The sequence below is a fragment of the Sinohyriopsis cumingii genome, unplaced genomic scaffold (genome assembly GCF_028554795.1).
Source record: "Sinohyriopsis cumingii isolate HCF-2022 unplaced genomic scaffold, ASM2855479v2 utg000349l, whole genome shotgun sequence".
Classification (NCBI taxonomy): Eukaryota; Metazoa; Mollusca; class Bivalvia; order Unionida; family Unionidae; genus Sinohyriopsis; species Sinohyriopsis cumingii.
Genome location: NW_028315889.1, coordinates 2,515,485 through 2,542,348, shown reverse-complemented (window position 1 = coordinate 2,542,348; position 26,864 = coordinate 2,515,485). Strand labels below are relative to the sequence as shown.

Genomic DNA, 26,864 nt, shown 5'->3' with positions numbered 1-26,864 from the left:
TATTTTTGATTCTCATTTTCTGAAAATCTAAGTCAATAGTTTTATTTTGACCCTAATTTTCTGACACAAAATAAGTCTCAAGCTTTATTTTTGACTAATTTTCTGACACAATCTATAGTCTATAGTTTTATTTTTGACCCTAATTTTCTGACATTAAATAAGTCTCAAGTTTTATTTTTGACCCTAATTTTCCGACACAATATAAGATTAGTGACAGTTTCATTTGAAACAGACATGTACATGGATACAGTGGCCAGTATTTGAAAAATGAAAAACAACATTATGCTGTCTTTTAAAAAAATCTGTTATTGATTGCAATTTCATGATTATTTACCATAGTTATACATTAACTTCTTGTGGAATAATATCGTTTTATATTACATATATTTATCTGCAAGCTAACAAATTGGTGATGCATAATCGGAGAGAAATTCATATCCGTTTTGGTAACAACTTCTGTTTTGAATTTGTTTCTTTAGAGAAATGGCACATTCACTAAAACGTATAAATTGACAATATAAGAATGTATAAACTTGTAGTCCTAATATCATTTGAATCTGTCTTAAGCCATGCCATCACGCTTCATGATGAACAGTCTTATTGTTGTTGCCCTATCTAAATCATAAAATGATTCCTAAAAAGGTCAATACCGAATTTATATATATGTATATGTATGTGTGTATATATATATATATATATATATATATATATATATATATATATATATATATATATATATATATATATATATACTGAATCGATCAAAGAAAATAATTCTGTTTAACAGAATACGAAATTGGCATTGTACGTACCCTTAAAGTCACAAAATATTTTAAAAAATGTAATTATATTGGTCTGATTAAGATATTACTTCACCATTTACAAATCTGTAATTGAAAGTGGCTTCTCCTTTAATATTCAGTGAGAGAGAGAGAGAGAGAGACAGAGAGATGGAGACAGAGAGAGAGAGAGGGAGAGACAGATTCAGACAAAAATACCCAAACAAGATTAATGTTCATTCCACTGAATACCAACTAACACATTCATATGACAGCATCAAGTTTGAACTGACATTACAAGTCCCTTTTTCAATGGTCTATCCTACACCAAGCACTGACTGGCTCAATGTTCAGCCTTGGCCATGGCTGGCACAGTGATTGGGGAAAGTTTAATAATGGAAGCAATTTTTCTAATTTTTTTTTTAATGAAGGGTTCAACAGTATTTGGCAGTGTCTGACCAAATCTACCAATGAAACTCAAACAACCAAATCTTGTACACAGTAAGATATCATGCTCAGCAGTTCTCATGGTTGAATGAGTCTGCAACTTTACTGATGCTGACAAAATTCTTTTTGATGTGGGTATTTTTCCACTTGGAAACAATAGCAGTTACATAAAAGAATTATATCTGAACAATATAAATTTTTGCTTCATCATATTTACATTGCAAGTATAATAGTTAAAAAGCAAACTAAAGAAAGAACAAGAATTCTTCAAAAGGACTGATTCTCAAACAGCTGAGAAGAATTTTCAGGAATTCAAGATAAGACCATTTCTTTTTAACTGCTCATTGTTGAAATGATCTATTTCTGAGCAATAACAAGATTCTGAAATCAGCTGCTGTGTCATTATTTGGAACTAAGTGAATTTAGTAGAATATGGATAAACTACACTCACACTCCTTACTGAAAAATCACATGCATTTACATAGTGACACTCATCACCAATATCCTTGTTTCTATGCAACTCACATTGTTTTTCATTCCTAGATATCTCCTCCCAGTGTCCCTCAGTTGAAAATCTGGCTACTGGCTCAAAACGTCACCAGTGATTTATTAAATTTGTTTAGCAAATATAATAAATAATTTTCTAAATTTAAGGCATTTTTAAATAAATAGAAGGCTATAACTTTTGCTAAGTCATTAATATCAGCTTTCCATGTTTGTTCGGACTTGTTAGTGAACATTTCTTGACAATGAGATACTAAAGATTTGGAAGTCAAAAACAACAACATAAAAGCAACATAAACAAATATAATGAAGAGCTAAAATTAAAGTGTAGCTTTTGTATTACAAATCCATTTATTTTCTAAAATACTGGTAAGCAAGAATTCACATACTATACATTAATTTTTTAAAATTTGTTGCATCAACCAAAAGCTAGTGATACTTGATGTTATGTACAGGGATAATAGGTAACATCTCAACCCACCAGATATATATATATATATATATATATATATATATATATATATATATATATATATATATATATATATATATACTTTAGTGTACTCTTGAAGATAGACACTTAAGATCCGGATACCTTCTCAATTAAATCCAGATTTTAAAATAATCAGATTTCACAACCATAGGTGAGAATAGTGATGTTTGCTTGAATAATTTAAGCTACAGTCAATTGGTGATTTCAAATTATACACTGAAATATGTATGCATAATGAACCTAGCTTTGTTTGCTATATTAAAATCTGAACTGAATATTTAGCTTTTAACTACCTGGACATTTTCCCTATTGCACACACATACACATGTGTGTGTGTGTGTACGACTTAAACTAAACCACATATTGCTTTACTATAAGCATACAAATTTCACACACATGATAAGTACTGTGGATCCACCTTTACAGTTTTGTTGAAAGTGGTGTTCATTATGTTTTACCTCTGCAGCCTTCTTGTTATATTTTGAAGTAGCTGCCTCCAATTAAAAAGTACATGGCTAAGTCAATGGAACAGTATACCAAACAATGTTACTGTGTAGAACAAGCAGATAACTACAATGTTAACAGTTTTAAAAGCAGAAGGTTTCTGAGCTGGCTGCAAGTGGTTAAAGAGATAGCTGTGTCAATTGTTTCTGAGCTGGTTTCAAGCAGTTAAAAAGAGAGCTGTGTAGAAAGTTTCTTAGCTGGTTTCAAGGCATTAAAAAGAGAGCTGTGTAGAAAGTTTCTATGTTGATTGTAAGCACTCTTTCAATTAAGATTTGCTTTTGTTCTTAAAGTAGGGAAAAGCTGATAAATAAGTATTGGTTTATAATAGATGATTTATGGTCCACTGCATGAAAATTTGTTAGAATATGCGATGAGCTGGTATAAAACCAATGTGTTGGACACGAAACAAAATTTTAGAAAAAAAAAAAGCTACAGCCTATTTAATTGTAACTGCTATAAGTTACAACATTGAAAAAACAAACATAAAATGATGCATTCATAATAAATTTATAGGCATACATACAAATTTAAAATCATCCTACAGCTGAACAATGTAGTACATTTGTTGCTTACATCTCTGCATCAAAGTCTTCTATTCAATCCATGGAACATCATAAAAAAGGAAAGTAAATTTAATATGAGAAGAAAGACAATATAAGTATCCTGAGATATCCACCTCATAAAACTATACATCTTTTAGACTGTTTTCCAGTTAAATATCAACATGTATGTATGTGTGTGTGTGTGTGTGTGTGTATGTATTTATGTATGTATGTATGTATGTATGTATGTATGTATGTACGTGTACAGCATCAGTACTTCAGCACAATCTTGACTATACAGCATCCCTTAAAAGTTATGATCTAACAATTTTAAAATTTAAAGTTTTTAAATCCTAGGCAGATAAACAATTCCAAATAAAAATAAATGGAAAAGGTGTCACAATTCTCCAAAAGGACATAAAATAAAACATGCAGGTAAAATGGTAAAACCCTAAAAAATATAGTCCAAAATATTAGAAAGTCCAAAATATTTTCTAGTGGCACATCAAAAAGAAAATGCATCTTACTGATAGCTGAGTACACTTAAAAATACTTTTATCTTATTAGATGTTAGTTGATATACTTGACAATAATGAGTTCTGCTATGCACTCTGGTCCAGGTCCACCCTTCTGTATTTGTGTGGCACAATACCACATCATCTCTGTGATTGGTACTATAATGAGGATTCCACTCTCCACTGCTAGGTTTGCTGAAGAAGCTTGCTAGCAGAATTTTCATTCCACGTATTTTTCCAAGTCAATGATTTACTGATTCATATAATATTTGAGATCTTTCCATTCAGACATGAGTGATGGCAGGACAGTTTTTGTTGCATCATGTATTATACTGCTTCCAAAAAATAAGTTCAGAAACGAAATAGTTAAAAAGAATAGGATAGTGCACAATCTCAAAAACAAACTTGCTGCCAAACCTGAGAAAATATTCAAGCTTCAGTCTCATACAGAACGTGGTCACTTTACCGATGACATCTGAAAAACTGTAATTGCTCTTCAAGGTTGTGGAGTGGCGGCATCTAACTGATCAGATGTCATAAAGAATGTTGCGAAAAATGTGTTGTTATGTGTTCAAAGTTGTTTAAACATGAGTGATGAAGGTAATTTTTTTAAGGGATTCCAGACAACAGAACTTATTCTTAAATCTGAAAACTTTACACTCCATACTGATTGCTCAAAAGCTGATTTATCAAATAATCCTTGATGATGGCAACATGCTCTCATTAGGATTTACTTCAGCTTCGGCTGAAGATGCTGCTACTCTCCTGGAGGTTACAGTGAACAAACTGAATTACACATGATAACACAGATGCTGCTATTCAGGAAATTTTGAAGAAAGAAGAAGTGGGTAGTCTTAGCTGTTACAGATAATAAATTTTCAAGATTCCACAAGGGGAAGAAAATGCAGCTTCCAGGTTTGTCAAACAGCTTGTAATGTGTCGGGACCATGATGTGATGAGAGAAATGGCCTTAGAGCTGAATGGATTGCATTCTGAGCTTGGCATGGCATTAAAAGCAGATTGACAAGCTATTCCAACAACAGATTTAACAATTATTTTGATTGGGCAGCTGTGCTGATTCACCATAAATATGATATTATGTTGTTTCTGAAAAATGGCTACCTGGGTCATTCAAATTTAAAACTGGAAAGATTGGCTGCTGATGCAGAAGATGGTTGTCTCATGATCGTTGTAATTGTTGTTGCTCTAACATTTCATAATGGCACTGGTCTTTAATGAGAGTTGTTGCAAAGTAGCATAAAATATGCTGAACTCCATATATATATATATATATATATATATATATATATATATATATATATATATATATATATATATATATATATATATATATATATATATATAATGGCCACAGTTTTATGACAGCTCCTTCAGAAATTTCAGACAGGAACTTTCCAGGTATTTTTAATGGCAAGTTTCTTCAGGACAACCCTATAAAAGACTCTGTATACAATTATCTGCAAAGCTTAAATGAGGAGAGCATTGTGACTTTGAAATAAGCTCTGCAGGAACTGTTCAAAAACTATCTTAAAGTCACAGAAGACATCTATGTTATTTTCTGAAGAATGGAAGATACACAGAGCCAGATCAAATCCTATGTTTGGCGACTTGTAAATTGACATGGAATAGCGCAACCCTAGTACAAATATTAGGACCCCTACTTCATGGACACATTGAGGCTATAACATTGTAGCTACTCAACATTCTGTCCTATAGCCATTTTGAATTTTGCACTAGATATGGCTATTACCAAATACCGGTGTCTAAACAGTATACAGGTGTGTTCCGGAAAGATTTACATGCAGTAAGCTTGCACATCAGATCCACAATATTTCCATCAGTATCAACACAGATTGGGTGTGTGATTTTATAAGACTACTGTAGACTGTACTAGGTAACAATTAGAACTGTAAACAAAACAACAAATCATATAAAATATTAATGTTAACTCAGTTGACAAATTTACTGGTAATGCTATGATCAAAAAAAAGGAGATTGAAATGCACAGCTTGTATGCATAATGTATACAGCATACATGCATGTATATTTCACTCCATAAATGCAGGTTATTATAATATCTATCTATCTATATATATGTCTTTTGAGACTTCAGAGTACACCAAGTGTATAACCCATTTAAACCATGGTGTTTGAGTTGAAGGGTAATATCCTTTTCCACTGATATTCACTGGGGGGAAAAAAAAATCTTTTCCTTGTTCCATGACTTTCTCTGTGCACTTGAAGTAATGCTTCAGAATGTGGACAAGCTCATGCATGGTCATTTCTCTTGACAAACTGTATATACTTGCTTATAAGTCCATAAGGGTCACTGAGAAATTGGCCTTTTGTAGCCCTAAAAATGGGGAGTTGACATATATTCAAGTTGATTTATAACTGAGTAAATACCATATCAATCAAACAGACAGAGCATGTGATGATTCTGACTGCCCTCTGACAGCAGTCAATTCTTTGCTACAAAACCTGTCGTTAGGACTGCAGAACCATCTGATCTGAACTGGAGATAGTTCACATCCACTACAAGGGCATGTAACTTGCTCACCTTACTTGCTGAAGCTACAACAATAAGGAAACATGTTTTGTATGTCAGAAGCTTCAGGTTAAAGGCTTGAATGTATCTGAATTAAGCCATGTCAAACCCATGAGATTTTATTTGGAAACAGCTGAGGAATTTCGGTCTATTTACGTCAAAATTGGCATGTAGGTCTGATAGATCTTTAACAAGACTAATATTTTCTCTGCTATGATGCCTAAAAGTGTTGGATATCATGGATTGGCAGCCAATGATGGTAATCAAGGCAAACTTTTTCTCCTCATACAGAGAAGAAATGTCAGTCAATTGTGGGATTAAGGAACTCATAGGGTTCATACTGTTGACACTGCACCAGTCACCGAATACACACGCTTTTCCTTCATAAGCCTTCAAATTGGAGGACCTTCCTGCTCAAAAGATTCTTTTCACAATGAAATATTTAAATTCTTTCCATTGCAAGATTTCCCTGACAAGACCCAGGCATGAGGGAGTAATCATTCCATGCATGGCAAGTTGGAGGGGCAATTCCTGAGCTGCCTGTCTCCTCACTTCCCTGATTTTGACCCCAAACAGCAATGGTGACCCAAAAGGTGTTGTCATCAATGTCAGAGTATGATGAGACTTAAGTGATATCAAACACAGACATGCATCTTGTCACACCAAATCCAAGTTAGCAGAAGCAGTCAAAGCTATTGCCATGGAATGATGTGCTGCTCTGTTGATGACTTTCGCAATACAGGATGCTAACTCCCAGGCTTGAACATTACCTGATTTGTTAGGAAGCCAAAAAATCACTATGGACAGCAAGACTCACATCAGTGATATGGCTATGATAGTATGCACCACTTCTAACATTGCATGAAAAAAGTATTTTTGTCGACTTTATAGAAAATAGGAGCTGTCAAATTTACGGATGCAAAATTCTTGTCTAACACCAGTATGAAAGGCATCTGAGTTTTGTACTACTGGTATGTACATTTAATTAGACTGTTTGCTAGTTTTTTCATTTATTATATGCTGTGGGTTATGTAAAATTGTATCGTGTAACTGAGCTTGTCCAAAATAAATTCAATGTTTACCTGACTAAAATCAGTAATTTTTTTAATTTTGTGAACAACTAATACATAACTAATATTTTCTCTATGAGTATGGGTTTAATATATGAATGATTATCAATAGAAGTACACATTTTTATCTTGGTCTGAGCCAATGACATTGTGTTTACCACATTCTATATTATAATTTTAGTAACAGATTTTATCTTGTAAACATTTGAAATCTACTAGACTGAAAATTTCCTTTAGGCAATAGTTTTGGTTTGTTTTTAAAGAAAAAGCTAACTGTGACCAAGGTCAGGTAGAGGAATAAAAAATCTTTAATGGAAATATTATTTATTCCTATGGTAACATCTGGGCAGAAATCAATTATTGTTGTAGTCAGATATTGAATTGGGCAAATGAAATTATTCTTTATTCTCTGTAAATACAAAGTGCTCTATATAATTTCTTTGAAAAAGACATTAAATGGGATTTATAGTGAATTCAAACAAGGAAACTTTGGGTTATATGCCTGTGATTCAATGAAATATTGTTTGCACATCTCCACTTTACAGGTCACTACAGGTACATCAACACCTTCAGCATTTGAAATTATTTGGAATACCACTAAAGTTTATTCAGAACTTTATTCATTAGGACATGTGTTAGTAATTGTAGGATTATTTGGGATTTCATTTGCAATACCATAAGTTCTTTTATCTTTTCCACTCTGTATTCTAGAGAAATAAATTATCTATTTAATTTTACAAAACTTGTTGGTTTTTGCTCCTTTTTGTTACTATGTTTAAGACTTAGAGTCATAACATCAAAAGTCATTTGTAATGGGCTTTCTGGATCACATATCTTGCTGAAAAGACAGTCTGCAATTCCTTTAAATTTTTGACAACTAATGAAGAAGACTAGGAGGCACTACCCTCCTCCTCATCTAGGTCTACAGAAGTCTGGACCTTATAGGCCCAAGTGGCAGTAAAAGGTGGAGGACATACTGAAGCTGGCAATACCCATACATTTCTTTCACCGCAGCCTTAAAACTAAACTTAGTTCTCTCCTCAGTTCTAAGTATGGCAAATCTTACTTTCATCTTTACACTGGGTGGGCATTCACCCTGTATGTATCACAGTACCAACCCAATGAGTACACTATAAACGTATGGCTAGCCATATCTGTGGGAAGAATTTGTTATAGTGGTAGAGACAACTGTAGAATGGTTGGTATGGGTGTCGACTGTGGACAGAGGCAGACCTGCCAATCCTAACAAGACCTCAGTAAGGCAGTCAATATTTTTAAAGTTTCACAAAAAGCAGTTCCAAATCCTATGCAGTTCAATGGGTTCTAACTATCTCACAACTTGACATAACATTTCACTTTTTTCAATTTCATGCAGCGACACAAATATCTCTCCTGCCACAAGACATACTAAAATCAACACATGATGTCTAATATATGTAATTGTTGCCCTTCCAGCAATTAACCAAGAATTCAGAACATTCTCTTTTATTCTTTTGTGCCATGTTAACTTTCTATATGGAACAGCTTGATCAGGCAGATGTAGTTGAAAGTGTCTGAGGTACCCCTATGAAGCCTGTCTCGTTCCATGACCAATTCTGTTGATTCTAATAAGAAAACTATATTCAAATCAAACATAGACATGTAAGTAGCCAGATTGTACCACAATAATCATATCTCCAAAATTGTTTGCTAAGTCCTTAATTTAAGGACCATTTCCTTAAGATTTATGGTCTGGTAAAAAAATTGTGTACCTTGACTAACAGGCATTGAAGCAATGCTAAGACAGCCATGGGGATTTGTACTCACGGGGGTGACTAAAAATGGGGGAGATTCCTCAATTCAATTCAAATTATGTATGGGGAGTGGGAAAGAAATATGGACAGAAAATGCCCTGCACTAGGTATTACATCTGTAGCTCTAACAACAACATAGAAGACTGCATGGACAGCAAAACTACATTGCATTTCTCCTCTGACATGATGGTAGCAGATAGTGTTGTGCACCTCTTTTTCAGTGGTTGTGGTGGTGGAGACCCCAACACCATCCTTCATAAGGCATGTAATTGATTTGTCTTGGAATTTATAATTAAAATGTCCAACTGCTCAGTGTAAGCCTTGACAAATTTCTTGGTTTTAATGGTCTTTCACAGGGCAACTGACCAAGTATCCTCTGACCTGATCACACATATAATGCATGTCCCAGGCAACAAATATTTTGTGCAGGAAAGGCACATGTCATGTGTCTTCACTGGCCTTGAACTTTCTACATTTGGGACATTATGTCGTCATTATTTAACTAAACTAACAAGAACCAAAAAATTAATAAATTTACAAATCAAATATGTTAATATTTAACATGTTGCAAAAACAACTCCTTACTATTGAGCAAAGATATACAGTGATCAAGAAAGCATGAACTACATCACACATCAGTTTACAGTGTTCAAGCATAACATCAGACTAAATGAAGTTCACAAATGTGACAAATTCATATAAAAATTGGTAAAAATGAAAAAATAATGCACACAACCTGAAGTGGGTTTCTTACCTGACACAAAAATTCCAACTTTGGGATGGATAGTTGAAAACTATGAAGATGAACAGACGAATTTTGGTAGGTCTACAGTAAAATATTGCTTGTCCGGTAGTGAAAGCTTAACTGGCAACACCTGGTGGTGGCAAGGGGAGGTAATGGGCAAGAGTTACTGTCTTTTGTTCACACAATATAGACAGAAAAGATGATTTTGGGGAGGGCTGGATTCGGGAGGCAGCAAGTTTATTTTAATAATGTTAAAGTGACAAGGGAACATATCTGAAGTAGAAACAATGACAATCCATGACTAATAACATCCTCAGAGGCTGGTACAAAAATGTGTGAGTAATATTATGCAGTACCTCCAGTGAAAGGAAGCTCAGACTAGGGTGTTTCTCCACTACCTTCAAAATGGCCTCCACTCCCTGGTCCTTCATAGGGTTGAGGTTCAACTGAAACATAGAGAATGTTGGTTCTAATACATCAGGCAAGGTTAGACAAGCAGTACTATCATGTTACTTACCAGCTTACAGCTAAAAATGTTTACTCAGTACATTATATTCTGATAAGTGAGCTCCTCATAACTGAAACTCTGTGGTGGTGCAGTGTACCACCATTTGAAAAGGCTCCACTTAAACAAGGTAACCCTTGGTGGTGCACTGTGCCTCTCTTAAATATGGCAATCTACTGATGGTGCAGTGGACTGCTCTTAAATGAGGCCACCCATTGAGAAAAGGTCACCTTATAATCATGTAATGAAGTGTGTGTGTGATTTGGATTTTTAATGTAGCTTAACAATTTTTCAGTCATATGGTTACGATGTCTGCAGTGTGGCAGTTTATAGTGATGTCTAGCACTGGGCATCATGTCTCAAACATGTAGCATGATGTCCCACCCAGTCAGATTATCCTGACACCAGGCATACCAGTCCTAATACAACCCTCTTAATGCTGAGTGCCATTTGAGGCAGCTGTTAGTGCCACATTTATATCTTTGGTATGATTTGGCCAGGTTCAAACCCACGACCTCCTGCATCTGAGGTGGATGCTCTAACCACTAAGCCACTGGAGCAGTCAATTATTACCTATTGTGATTCTATTGTCTGAAAATAAGCAGTAGAAAAGAGTGAGAAGCAACAAGCTCTATAAAATTTAACAAATAATTTATTTCCCTAGAATACAAAGTGAAAATATAAAAATAAAGGAACTTATGGCATTGAAAATATTAATCCCAATAATCCTAGAATTACAGATGCAAGTCCCAATAATTAAAGTTCTGAATAAACTTTAAAGGAAATTCAAATTAAATCCAAGACTGAAAGTGCTGATGTGCCTGTGGTGGTCTGTGTTATGGTGATGTATCAACAGTCTTTTGTTGGATCACAATAATACAATTCAAGAATTTAATCCTTATTTGAAATTTCAGTATAAATTCAAGTCTCTATTTCCAATAATGTTATTTTTGAAAAGCATTTTGTATTCTTAGAGAAAAATAACTTGAATAAAATAACTGGAATAAATAAATTCCTGCCCAAATGAACTTCTGGACACAACAATAATATAACTGTCTCTGCTAAGAACTTACAGCACAAATAATTAATTTTTCCAGTAAGACAATTACAGCGTCCTCTACTTGACCTCAGGTCAAAATTAGCATTTTCTAAAAAAAACTATTACCTGATGGAAAATAATTTTCTAGAAGAATCCTTCTGTTTGCTAGATAAAATTTCAGTCATAATTAGAAAGTCTGTTACTAAAATTAAAATACAGAATATGAAATGTCAAGTAGTCCAGATATATTTATAAGGGAATTCCAATAACCTAGATCCAGACCCAAATAAATTTTTGCTTCTTTTAATAATGATCCTAATATTAAACCCATATGTAAAGATATACTTTAGCTATGCATTAGTTATTTACAGAACTTTTTAAAAAAATCAATAATTCAGGTCAAGAAGAAAATGAATTTGATCTTGGACAAGGTTAAGACCAATCTACAATGTTACATTACAACAGCATATAATGAAATTTTAAAAAAAGGACAAAAAACTAACAAACAAACAATGCAAATTAAATATACATATCTGTACCACATAAATCATTAAACCTTACTCCTGACGCCATCATTTTATTGCAAAGGGCCAGCCATACAATGAGACTACAGTGCATAATATCTCTTCAAAATGTATTTTGTAGGAGACAGAATTCAACCTCCTTATAAAACTAATCAAACATGATATTAAGGCAGATTGAGAGAGACTAATGGATGGACAGAAATGAAGTTGTTGTTGTTGTTGTGGGGTTTAACGCCATTTTTCAGCACACGATAGGCTATACATGGCGGCCAGTATTAATGGTGGAGGAAGAACCCGGGAAAACCCCGGAAAGAACCACCGACCCTCGAGAAGCTACTGGCAAGCTTTCTCACATACCCACATTGGCTGAATCTTAGACTCGAACCGCCGCAGACAGAGGTGAGATGGCAGTGATCCGTAACGAAGAGCGCTTTAGACCACTCGGCCACTCGGGGCCCCCAGAAATGAAGTACCAATTGGCAAGTTTGGCTTTGCAACTGAACCAACATAACTGATTCAAACATTAAGCTGCTTTATAAATAAATAATAAGCATGGAACATGTCAATGTAAGTTTATGAGCATAATCAAAATAAGATTTGTATTGTAAGATGTGTATCAAGTTTGTAAGATGTCAAGCTCAGGCACAAGAGGTTATCAATTTTTTGCAAATTCTTAATGTTACTACTCACAATTAATGATTCCAGGCCAAAGTTTTTGCTCAGCCCCTGTGCAAGCATTTGAGCTGCCTCTGTGTTGAATCGATTATTTCTGAAAGAAGAAAAATTATTTTGTATATAATAAAGAAACAATTATAAAATCCAATGAATGAATTTGCTGCAGTAATGTCAACTGTGGTGATTTATAGAATAAGTGAAATAATGTTTCATTATCTTGAATTCCAATACCATCTTTAAGCATTCTTTTATAACATAATTTATCCAAAAGCAAAACAGTGCTATTCTTAAAAAATAAGCTCATCATCAGCAAAAAAACATTTTTTAATAAAATATTTCAATTATTCTGCAATAAATGTACAGAGTACTTTGCATAAGAGCAAAACACATTACCTGAAAAACTTAATCTTGCCTTTACTTGCATTACAAGGATCACTTTAAAAAAAGTTCACCTGTCATTGTTGTTGCTGTTTGGGGTATAATGCCATTTTTCAGTGCAAGATAGGCTATATATGGTGGCTAGTATAACTGGTGGAAGAAGAACCCTGGCAAACCCAGGGAAGAACCACTGACACAAATGAAGTCATGGGCAAGTTTGTTTTACATATCAACTTAGATGAGACTGAGACTTGAGCCCACGTGGACAGAGGTGAGGTGGCAGTGATTGGTAAAGGTGAGTACTTTAGACCACTTGGCCATCAGGAGCCTGGTTCACTTGCAATTTCAATGGCTGATAACAAAGTAAAGCTTGGCATCAACAGTGTCCATTTCTTAGCCTGAATCTGCAGCTCTTCTGCAAATTTTGTCTCATCTGTTACTGAAAGTAATTATCAGGTTTTTTTGTTGTGTTGTCTTTGGTCAGTGTCCCAATCAGTTGCTTTGTACAAGAATTAGGCTGTGCTGAATGGTGTATAAGACACTTTATTATGAACAATAAATAGTGATAATGCATTGGATTAAGACTAGAAGAAAGGGATATCAGAGCTGCTAAGTTGGTTATATTTTGAAACTGTCAAATTAGTGCATTTGCGACGAGTAAAGTGATCACACAAATTACACTGCAGCCCTTGTTGGTTTGACTTGATGAATTTACTGCAAGCCGAGTACATGTATCTGATCAGACCAGGGTTCAGGTAGACATTGCCACCAATCAAGAGGTACACTAAACTGTAATACTCCAAGTTTTTTTCTGATAACATCTTGTATGTTCAGTTCCTAGTATGTCATGTTGAGAACCATACTGATCTTTGTTTCAACTGGTAGAATACTTTTAAAGGTATATATGGGTTATGCAGTGTCCAGTTACACAGAACAAAATGCTGTGCTTTGTTGTTGTTGTTGTTGTTGTTGTTGGGTTTAATGCCATTTTTCAGCACACGATAGGCTATGCATGGCGGCCAGTATTAATGGTGGAGGAAGAACCCGGGAAAAACCCAAGATGAACCACCGACCCACGAGAAGCTACTGGCAAGCTTTCTCACATACCCACATTGGCTGAATCCTGGACTCGATTCCATGCCGACAGAGGTGAGATGGCAGTGATCCGTAACGGAAAGTCCTTTTGACCACTTGGGGCCCCAAATGCTGTGCTGGTGAATCGTTACAAAATATAGCATTTGGAATATCTGATGAATAGGGTTTCAAATAAAAATTAAAATAAAAACCAACGAAAAGTAGAGTGAATGAGAGACCTTTTCTCTTGAAGTGATGACGTCAAGTATGACAGAAGGACATGAAGGTTATTACATACCCTCCCTTCTAACAGATGGGAGGGTCTAAAAACTCCACTTTTTTCAGCTTTATCTCACTTTTCTCAATTGCTCTGAGAACTTGTTAATGAGTTCCAAAAAGCAGATCTAATGTTACATAAAAATAACCAAATCTTCTGCACTGAAGACAGGGGAGCAGCAGAAAAGCCACACAAACTTTAGCTATAACAGATGACTGAAGAGTTCTAACTCAGCTGTGATGCCAAAACTTACGTGAGGTCTAGTACTTTAAGTGTGGTGTTGTTCCTCAGCATCACTTTCAAGGCCCCAGCCCCAACTTTACCCAAGCCATTCCATGCCAGGTCCAAAACCTCCAAGGTTATATTGGTCTATCAATTTATAAAACATAAAAATGTATTTGAAAATTTCACAGGTAAGTTCCTGAACTTTCGGTGAGTAACAGTGCATTGTTATGTTATATCTATTAGAAAATATTTACATAAACAATACCTGCTACCTTTACTCAGCATTATACACCATGCCCTCATTTTATTCTTAAAGTAGGTAAAGCATAATACCAATAATTCATGATGTAAACACATATTTTTTTCTTGACATTATACAACTCCATGGCCATTTATTTTTTACTATTTTTCAGCTAGGACCAAATTTTGATTCAATATCATTAATGACAGTATTGAGTAAAGGCAGAGAGATAACACATCAAAAACACAAAACAAAGAATTCAACAGGATGACAATGGTCCAGAAGAGTGGAAGAATTATGAAAGCAGTTGTCGTGAGCAAATGGCCAAGTTACAAGGCTGATTACAGAATAGACTGTTGGATTGGAAGAAGCACCAAATTTGTTTTCAACAGTTGCATTCTGAGATAAACAATCCATGACAAGGGTAATTTTATATTTTTTTACTAATCTCAAGAAAGAATATTAATGTAGTAGCAACAAGTATTACCTCTATTTTAGTATTAGATTTAATGTACCAACAAATATACTGTTTTTGTATTTTATATTTAATGTGCCAACAAATATATTGTTTTTGTATTTTATTTAATGTGCCAACAAACATACTGTTTTGGTATTAGATTTAATGTACCAACAAACATACTGTTTTGGTATTAGATTTAATGTACCAACAAATATGCTGTTTTGGTATTAGATTTAATGTACCAACAAACATACTGTTTTGGTATTAGATTTAATGTACCAACAAGTATACTGTTTCAGTATTAGATTTAATGTACCAACAAATATACTGTTTTGGTATTAGATTTAATGTACCAACAAACATACTGTTTTGGTATTAGATTTAACGTACCAACAAATATACTGTTTTGGTATTATATTTAACGTATCACCAAATATACTGTTTGGAAAGAGTTTTGTTTTGTTGTAATACAAGAGAGGCCACCCCAGATTATATTTTAAATAAGTTAATGAACATTTTCATTTTTTTTCAACATCAAGGATAAAGCATGTCTCATGAAATGTGTGTGCATATGCACACTGTCATGAATCTAATGAAAAACTGTATAAATAATTACTTTATTTAAAGATGGTGGCACAATTAGTTGGAAAGCTAATCTAACTTTTTGGAACTGGATTTACTGACTAATGTATTGTGTCAAGCACTAATCATTAAATCCAATTCCACAGACATGCTCATGCTGGAAAATAGTGCACCTGCCCTATGACGTAGTCACTGCAGGTATACTATGTCTTGTCTTCTGTTATCATCCACACAATAACAATAATGTACTAGATTGCTAGAGATAAAGTCATAATAATAACAACTAAAACAAGTCCTTAAACACAACCTTAAATCCAGATTCCAAATGCCTGTCAAGAGGCCATACTGCTTCTCTCATTAAACACCTACCTTCTGATAAATCCATTATCAACAATTGCCAGAAACTGGGACAGATGAATGGTCCAATGGAAACAAATTGTTGTTAAAGGGCAGTGTGAAAAGCCATCCAACTCAATTTGAAATCGTAATAAACATGTCATGTGTAACTTGTATGACTTAGTTGCAGAATATGTAATACCTAATTGCTGACAGTGATGTAGATGTTTTATACAGGTGGAAGAAAACTGAAGAGACTCTCCAGGTCAATTCAGAGGTCAAAAGCATGCCCATTTCCAATACAAACGTGAAGTGTATTTCCAATTTGAGGCTTAAACATCCAAATTTCTATGACCTTCAGGAAAACATAGCACTGGTGGTCTTAAAAGGTTTAAGGCTTTATTCAAAAGATTCGGTTTGGTGCTTTGTGGCACATAAACACAAACACATTATTTACTGAATCGTTGAGCCTTTAATCAACCACATTATCACAACCTACCAGGAATTGTTGTACTGAATGCTGGTCTGAGTGACCACTACCGTACCGTTCTTGAAGAAAAGGCAAAATATAAGGCACATAGGAACAATACACTCAAAACAATCATTTACAGTTGTTCAAATACATAAAAAAGAACAATTTTGTGATGACCTAGATAAAGTTCCATCAAATATAATCTGAAATTTTGATGGTGCAGATAGAGTTTTGGGGTGTGCGATGACTTCTTTAAGTATGTAGTCTCTAAACATGCACCACTGAAAATTTATCAGGTAAAGAATAAAGTCCAACCTAACTGACTAACAACTTAAATCTTATATGCCATGAAAACTTTAGACCAGTTCTGGGCTATGGGAAATCATGCACATTATACTGTTTGGAGAAAAAAATATCAAGTGTGATTAAACTATCTAAAATACTTGAAAAAAGAGCAACTCAAATTCTATTTGGAAAGTTTTAAATGAATTCACTGGATGAAAAGACAAAAATCAATACAATAAAATACATTCATTTCTGGTAAAACACCCTACTGTCAGTGATGACACTGATATTGGAAAATATTTTCATTTATTTTTTCATCAACCATACAATTAAAGGAACATGTGATTTAAGTCTCATCTCTGATGGACTAAAAATGTTCTGTATCAGCAAAAATATCTCATGAGGTTCACTTTTTTAAAATCCCACCTGTATCAAAGAACTTTATTTTAAAATGTCTCACTGAACTTGATGCTAGACAAGCTACAGGATTAGACTGAATTGGTCCACAAGAAAATACTTGCCCAATCTACTTACATCCTAATTTACATGTATTATACATCTCACACTTGTTCTCTCTCAATTACACACTCACATAAATAGAGATGCCCATGTACAATGCTGTTACTGTCAAAAAACTTCAAGGTCACAGCTGACAAAATTACCCATATCAATAAAAATGTATTTATGGCTAACTCATCAGCTTATTCATGATTCACACTCATTTCAAAGAAATACTCCTTCTGCTTGGTAAAACATAATAACACAGTTAAAAATTAAGTAACACTTTCAAAATCTGTTATATATAGCAAGTCAGACTTTTACATTCAGTACACGTTAACACGGACTGAATTCCCATTATTATTCTTCAAAAGACAGTCAATGGAAGGAAATATGAAAGAAAAGTATCTTGATTTTCAAAACATTTACTGAAATTTTGAAGAATGTAAAAGAGTTATCATTAGTAATAAAATTTGACAATTTTGTGCATAAATCTGGCAAAGAAAATACATGAGACATTAAAAAGGCTAGATAAATTAGAAAAAATTTCCTTGTGGTATTCAAACTAGGTTCTTCAGTGTAGCTAATAAATGCTCTACCACTGAGTGATTACTACTTGTGCATATATGTGTGTGTGTGTGTGTGTATATATATATATATATATATATATATATATATATATAGGCTTACAACAGGTTTTAGTGTTACTGAAAAAAATCCTTTTCCTTTACTGAACACTAATAATTTTACCTGTATTTTTGTATTTGATTATTTTCTTGGGAAAATGAAGTTTGCGGCAGACACAGTGTATATATAATGGTACATATAAAGGCAATCCTTTTGTTACACTTTATTTGTAAGCTACAATGTATCTACTCATCTTCATTGAAAGAAAAAGAGAAATGAATAAGACTGCTCTGATAAATCTGATGTTTTGTTTGATCTGAATTGTAAAGTATAATACAAGTAGGAATAGACATGGGAGAACAGCAGTTCTATATCTTTAGGCCCATTTGAGACTGAACCAAAAGAAATGCCAATACCGTTTGAACAGTAAAACTTGTGAATTTTGTAGTTATCTGGTTTCCTTCAGCAAAGGGTGTTTGTTTATATCTGATGGATCTGTTTGTTCTACAATCGACACAGAAAGGTGAAGTTTAATCTTACCAAGAGTGAATTGATGATGGCTGCAGCTCCAATATTTCTGATGGAATTCCAGCTGACATCCAGATCTACCAAACTCTCATTTACTTTCTGTAAATAGGACAAGTAAGCCTGCAGTTTTTATATTATTTCTTATTATTTTTATTTCTCACTGGAGAAATGTTTATCAATGTTTATTAAGAGAATGAAAAAAATCTGAATATTTGAATATTTGAAAGTAGGAGTTCCGAGTAAAATATTTGAGAATATTTACCCAATCATATTACCTTAGGAGAAGTACTACTACCTCACAAATCCAGCCCTCCCAGATACTACTTTTAGCCAAACGGAACCAAATAGTTGTCTGCTGACCTATGTGGTGGTCAGGCAGAGTGATCTCACTTTAGGTTAAAGACTTGGTGGCAAAGGCTAAGAACCTATCAGTTACTACTGGAGTGGAAGGCACACTCTCTATGCATGTAACTGCAGGGAGGTTGGGAGGGTGTATGTTGGGCACAGGGTTAACATGTTGGCAGTGTATATACAAAGTTGGAGTGTAGGTTGGATAAGACCTGGTTTTTTCTGATATCCTCTCTCCCATGATGATGAAAGGTGTCAGCTATCATGAAGCAGTAACCTTTGATTGTACTTTTTTGTGCCAACTATCACTCTTCGAAGATCCAGAGGAGAAAATTAACTATCTGTGGTACATATGCCTGGAGAGGCAGGATATGTTCATTTGTACACCACTGGGTCAAAATGTGCCATATGCCTTCATATGCTTTCAGAGTGGAGGGCATCACTTCTGATTGAACCTCTATATGATTGGTTGTGAGAATTGTTTAAGACTGAAGGCCTGTTTAATATAATTTAGATGTGCAAGTTCAGGAGCTCCAGACAGGGATGAAACACCTCCATTGTGGTTGTTTGAGTAGATGAAGGAAAACATGCATTTTCCACAGGGTTTTGATTGTAAGACTGATGTGGTCGTTGCTCCAAGACTTCTCCCATCGAAGTGGTGTGATTAGGATGAGGAGACTGGCTGATTCCTTTGCTTTTGGTATTACCTTGGAATCAGAGGTGTTGGAGGGTAAGAGTATGTGTTCAGGTCGGTCCAATCCAACAATAGGGCATCGACTATGCAACCTTTGGGTCCAGGATGGGAGAGTAATAGGTCGGGAGTTTGGCATTCCACCTTGTCACAAACAGGTTCACCAATGGTTGGTCCCATCAGGTACAGATCTGAGTGAGAACCAAGGGATAGGGAGACCATTCCTTCTGTACTAGTTGATTGTACTGTCATAATGAGTTGGCCAGTATGTTGAGGTGTCCCGGGATATGGCGAACATGAATGTGGATTTGTTGATGAAGAGTCCTCCTTGTTGCTGGCGATAAATCACCACTGTGGGGTTGAGTTCCTCCTGGTCATTTGAGATAAGTCACCACTGAAGAGTTGTCAGACAGAATGAGAGCTTCCTTGCCATGCAAATATTCTTGCCACTGGTTAAAGGCTTTCGCAATGGCTGTCCGCACCAGAATTACTGATATGAAGATGTTGTTCCTGGGGAAAGCATGTACTGGCTTCCCGAAAGGAGGGTAGTAGGTGGGCTCCTCAGTCTGCGTCCTTGCATTGGTATAAACTGTAATCTCAAGTGTTGGACTTGTAGATGTATACTCGCCATGAGCCAAGTTAGGTAGCTCCCAATCCTGCAGATGGTGTCTCAATTGGGTGCAGATGGTGAGAGGATGGTCCAGTGGGGAAACTTTAGGGCTTCATTCATGCAGAGGAAACAGTTGCAATGGGTGCATAAGAAGGTGACCTTGGACCATGAGATCCACTGCCGCTTTGAGCAAACCTAGTAGGCAAAGGAATTCTGGTGTGGATAGAATTTCCTTGAAAGTAAGGTGCTACCATGGGTCGTATTTCAATGCCAAATCCTGAAGGAGACAAAATATGTTGCCTGTGGATTAAAATCCATACCGAGGTGAACAAATTATTGAGATGGTACCAGGCAGGATATCTGCCGACTTGATGAGAAGTCCAGATTGGAAACAAGGCTTATCATGTCTTGTTAGATCTAACTCACTGATGTTGCTGCAGGATGTCATCCAGGTAACTTGGTGTTGCCCCATAGAAATGGTCCGGACATGCACCATTACTCGATTTGACAGATGAGTGAAGACCCAGGAGCTGATGTTGAGCCCTAATGGGAGTGCCCTGAATTGACATACAATGTAGTAGGTGAACTGCAACAAAGTCCTGGAAGCCTTGATAAAAGACAGGAAGAAATGTGCCATCTAAGTCCACACTGCTGGCAAAGTCTCCCTCACTGATGGCATTCAAAATGCAATGTCATGTTTCCAGTGGGAACAAAGGGGCATAGATGAATGGCTTGAAGGCGCTTATGCTGATGACCATATGTAAAGTGTCATTTGTCGTTGGGACCAAGAAAAGTGTGGAACGAATGACAGGACCCTCTCAGAGCTATATCTGCTTTGATATGCAAAAACTAAAAAGTGTGGAATAAATGATAGGACCCTCTCAGAGCTATAACGGCTTTGGTATGCGAAAACTGACTTCTGCTGGGTGGAACTTTGACGACTGTCAGAGGTTTATGTCCCATGAGTAGCTCTTGGGTCCTTTTGTTCATTTCCTATATGATCCCTCTTTTTGTGGAAGGTGATAGGAATATGTCTCCTTGATGGCTTAATTCATCTGGACATTAAACAGAAGGTTAAAGGTTGTTCTCTTAGCTTGGCTGTACGGTGGTCCTTCAGAAAAGTGCAGGTAGAAAGCACTGAGTTGCATTCTGCCATTTGTACTTGTGGCTGTGGTTTCAGCATTGGTCAAAGTGTGCTGAGTGGCTCTGTTCTGTACATGGGCCATTCTTGAGACTGACTCCCATGCATGCCAGCAGGTATTCCAAGTGGGAGAAGATAAGCTACATTCCTTCTGTTGGAAGGTAGCCACAGAGACAAAAGTCCAACAAGGAAGTCACTACAACGATAATGCTCACTAACTTATCAGCAAATCACAAACAACTCACAGCTCTGGCTGAAGATGTCACCAGTCTGCATGCTGACTTTTCCTCAGTGTGAAACTTTATGGGGTCAAGGGAGATAATTCAACTTAACCTTCAGCCATGAAGTGCTGGACATTGACAAGATCTGAAACAGCTCCAGCACCCATGTCACCACCACAGGGATCAGTACTTTTGAAATTCCATCTACCTTGCCTCCCCGTGGTTCAACTTGATTCCTCTTGCAGAACATCAAGGGACAGAGCTAATAAAGAGCCAAGTTCCCTCTCATTCAACAGACATACAGACAGGTTACATGGATCAAATATACCACAACCCATCCCATCTGATGATCCTAATGATATCCTCCTCACACAGATCGCCTATTTCTATTGTGACCAGCCTAGGCCACATACTAGGGATCAGGAATTGCCAAACATCATTTTTATGGGCTCAATCAGTAACAGCTTGGCTTCCAGTATGTCAAACCTGACTCTTACAGACATATACAGGGACCAGTCTAACCATCATTTCACCATAAGACACACATTCGGCAAAATGCCACAAATAGTTCCTCACAGATCAACAGATTTCGCTTTGCTGTTTCTGTACACTTTGACACAAGAAGAGACTCTTTACCCAGCGATAGTCTTGAAGTCATGGATTCTAATTCAGGGAGTTCTCCAAGTTTAGTGAGTGACAGACCTTGTCACTCTTTGCCAGCTAAGTGTCCAGCATTACAGGGAACCTTATCCTCGCCTCATACAACCAAGATGATGTTGTTTGTTCTCCATTACTGTCATCTCTTCTACACTATCTCTACTGAGGACGTTTTCCCGCCCCCAAGAGTTTTGTCCTCCTCTCACTCCATCAACAACCTGGACCAGAGCTCCAGCATCTGTTGATCTTATGATGGAAGAGCCAGACTTCAGTTTCTTCTGCTGTCTGGGAGAGTTGTAGACATTCTGATCTACATTCATCATCAATTCGTCTGCAGTTCTACCTTTGCCCCACCCCCAGCCTTTCATTCAGTAACCCCAGCAGTTGACAGCGATATCGCTGCTTTGGGGGTGACACAGCCACACTCCATATGTATGGACTGTCTTTGAATGACACTCTGCAGTTAGTGAGCGTTATCGTTGTAGTGACTTCCTTGTTGGACTTTAATTGTAAGACAAAGTAGAACAAAACATAAAAAAAACTGTAGCCCTGCACCTGTCTTTAGAATGCAATGTCCATGCAGAGCAAAATCATTAAAATGGTGACCCTAAAATTGATAACAGTCCAATAAAACAAGGAAGCATGCCGTTAAAATATAATGACAATACTACTTGTTTATAAACCTGTGAGCCTGCACATGTGATGTTTGAATAACGTCTGGGTGTAGAGCTATACCAAATGATGGTTTCCTGGAAAAAAGTGACAGCAGATGATCTCAGTTACAATGCTACCTGTAGGGAAGGTCAAGGACAGCATGTACAGCTAGAATCATTGAAGCTTGGTGTTCCAAGGCTAAAGAGACCATGGTAAATGAAACTCACCCATATATACCAGAAAAGACAGATATTTACATATATAAGTAGTTTCTTAAGAGCATAAAGATATGCACACATATAAATAATGTAGCCCGAACCTAACTTGTGAAGTTACATATGCTACATGTGTGAACAACTAAGTGCTCCATAAATATGATTTAAAGTTTATGCAGATAAACATAAACCAAGTGTCATCTATAGAAACATGCATGCGCAGGATGCGACTGAAACCATGTATAGAGTGCTGACCAGTACTTGTCCAACCAGAGTGGAAGAATACAAGAGTGTCTAAATTACACACACAAAACGTGCAAAAGAGAACTGAGGCACCATTATAGAGACGTACACAAACGTCCATTATGAGGCAATGCTTGTAAGGAAAGAGGCCAGAGACCACCTGTACAAGTAAATACATTAGAGTTGGTGCCTGGCCGCTATAAATGCCTTGGAATAGAAACTCACTGATATGTACTCATTTGTTATTGAATTACACATATACAGGAGTATTTTAAGCACTAGAGGCTTGCACATATAAAATAATTATAGCCCAAACTGAAAGTGAAATCACTTAAGTTCCCTGTGCAAGTACCTAAATGTGTGATGACGACAAAGTGTAAGCAACTTGTAAAGGCAGAAATTTGTCGTGATAGAGAAAAAAGTTGGAAATATTGATGGAGTATTCTTTCCTTTGAAATGAAAAACTCCTCAAACTTGTAGTGGTATATATTCCATGTAGCTTCTGGCTTTTGTGAGGTCTCTCGTGATGAGAGTGTGCTTCTTGGCACGGGCGGAAGTATTAATTGACTGGTTCTTAGGCTTTGCTGCCAAGTCTAATACCTAAGGGGAGATCACTCTGCCTGACAGTCACATAGGTCGGCAAACAACATTTAGCTCCCTTCAGCTAAAAGTAGTATCTGGGAGGACTGGATTTGCAAGGTAGTAGTAGTTCTCCTAAGGTTTTATGATTGGGTAACACATCTGAAGAAGAATATGCTTTGTTTCTGACTTTACAGCCCTTTGCAATACAAAAATCTTCCCCTAAATCTCTCCAATCTGATCTCCAATCTCACCAATTTATATGACTAATATCCCTCATCAGCTTTCTGAACAAATGTATTTCTATATGAAAGTGAGAAGAAAAAAAACCTGAAAATATCTGCCACATTGCTGACAGTTTAATTATGACCTGAAGGAGGATGCATAGTGCAACTCCAAGTATAAATTTCATTAACATCAATTAAATATGCATGACACTATTCATAAAAATGACCAATTATATTTTACTTTAAAGTTTATAAAGCTAACTCAATTTTAAATGCCTGATGTCCATGCTAATGACCAGAAATAAAACAATGCTGTGGGATCATATGTCTTGCCTGCTCTACCATGTCCACAACAAAACACTGCAGCAAAAGCAAGTCACTGTGAGATGTTTTGTAAGAGTATGACTATCTGTCTTCAAAATGTTTAGGAATTAATTAGCACTCTATTTCTTCTCTACTACAATCTTTTTTAATTGCTGTGTTCTGAAATTATCTCAGATACTCTTTGCCAAACTCCAAGATGCAAAATGTGTGACAAAAAATATACTTTCATATGTCTACATCAACATATTCACAAGTGCAATGAAAAAGTCTTTGTCATGGCCTTTGACCTTGAATCTGGAATCACTGAACTCGTCTGTTATATAAAGAAATACCCATATGATAAATATGGCTTAATTCATAATCAATGTTTTTTTTATAAACATTACTGAACTGGCATCAAGCAAGGTATTCTTCAGATTCATCCACAAACTGGGTTTGATAAAAATCCATTCATACATCTTTGTGTCATGCTCATAATCCGTCTCAGAAAAAAATACAAGTTACGACCTTTTACCTTGAAATCAATGTCAGAGTGCTGACTATTAATGAGTTTATTAGAAAAGAATAAAATACAAAGCCTGGAAAAAATTCATTTCTATATCTACAAGTCAGTATACTGAAAGGATCAATCAGGTACAGCAACAGTACTGTGAATGGCACATTAGACACTTCCGCTAATTTTCATAGTTCTCTTCATAAGGAACTCCGTATTAAGGCAAGGTTGACTTGGAAGGCTACTGACCATCAGATCTCAATGATCTGGACCTTTGATTAAAACATGTGGTTTTGAGCTATACTTCCTAAATTTATATGCATTGTTCATTTTTAACATTTGTCAAACTTTATCATCAGTTGGCATAATATAGCAACTATTGTACTGAGGTGCTATAATGTGCTACTATATATATATGTTGTCTTGAACAAGAATTATTATGCACAAACCATTTTTCTTCTTTCACAATGACCATGACCTTTGACCCTTCTTTCTTACCCACTGTGCAAGTCATCCACAAACTTTGGTGAAGGTAAATGGTTGCGAACTGACATTAAGTACAAAATCATTTTCTTCCTTTCAGCTAAAGTGACCTTGACCTAATTTGGTCCATGTCCAAGTGACAAAGCTAATAGTTTCACATGGAAACCATTTTAATTCTTTCAATTACAGTGACATTAATATTTGACCTTTTGACCATAAAATAGATTGGACATCTTCCTTACCCAAAATGCGAGACATCCACAAGATGTGTTCCAGGTCTGTGATGTAGAACTAATGTTATTATGTGGAAACCATTATTGTTCTTTCAGGCAAAGTGATCCTGACATCTGACACTTTGACCCCAAATCCATATGCTTCTTCTTTAACTCAAGTGCATACCATCCATAAAATTTGGTATCTGTAGATGGTGGAGAACTTGGGTAATTTGTGTGGAAACATAATCGATACCAGATGGATGGGCAGACATCATAATATAATATGCTCTGCCTTATGGCAGACACAGAAATGCAAGCTGTGACCTATGACTTTACCCCAACGCCAAGTAGGTCCTATTTTCAAACTGTTCACATTAATGTGGTCATCTTGGTGGTCAGATAATCACTATTTTCAAGCAGGACCAATTATATATTGTAAGATGTATTTTAATGACAACCTCATGTCAGTTCCATCAAAAGGAAACAAGATTTCTTTTTCAGATGGTCACTATGGTTACTATGCTAGAGATTATATCAGCATCATTTTCATTCGGTATTTCCAAAATGGGCACAGAGGCAGCCATTTTAGAGGTTAGATCAAAATCATTTCAATACAGGACCAAGTACATATTTCAAGAAGTGTTTGGTGAAACCCCCATATTAATATGATCATATGTATAGAAAGAGTAGTCACAGCAGGAATTTCATGCATATTTGCACCATTTTCATCAAAGACCAACTATGTGTTTTAAGAATTCTTTAAGTAAAAACCTATTTTGATATCTCAATCCATTTAGGAGAAGTAGATAAAGCAAGAGTATAAAGATGGCCACTATGGCAGTCATAACAGATATCAGATTGGCATAATTTATATTTCTGACCATCTTCATAAAAGTCTTTTAGTAACAACACCATGTGAATCTATCCATCTGTGCTGGAGGAGTAGTGATATTAGATTTTCAAGATGACTGCCATGGTAACCACATCTGGGTGTTAGATAAGCTCTATTTAAAATGATCTACATGTCCTACGAAGGCTTTCATTTCAAATCCATTATGTAAAACTATCCATTCCAG

The 26,864-nt window shown here is 35.8% G+C and overlaps 1 protein-coding gene across 2 annotated transcripts in view; it reads right to left on the bottom strand.

The window, feature by feature from the left end:
- LOC149774328 (uncharacterized) overlaps positions 1 to 26,864 on the bottom strand; it is a 101,386-nt gene that overhangs the window by 30,734 nt on the left and 43,788 nt on the right. For both annotated transcript variants that reach the window (XM_089945408.1, XM_089945407.1), the window contains exons 10-13: positions 18,700 to 18,786; positions 14,687 to 14,802; positions 12,720 to 12,798; positions 10,318 to 10,407 (exon numbers count right to left, since the gene is read on the bottom strand). In XM_089945408.1, the coding sequence (XP_089801534.1) occupies positions 10,318 to 10,407; positions 12,720 to 12,798; positions 14,687 to 14,802; positions 18,700 to 18,786 (372 nt within the window). The remainder of the gene's footprint in view (positions 1 to 10,317; positions 10,408 to 12,719; positions 12,799 to 14,686; positions 14,803 to 18,699; positions 18,787 to 26,864) is intronic.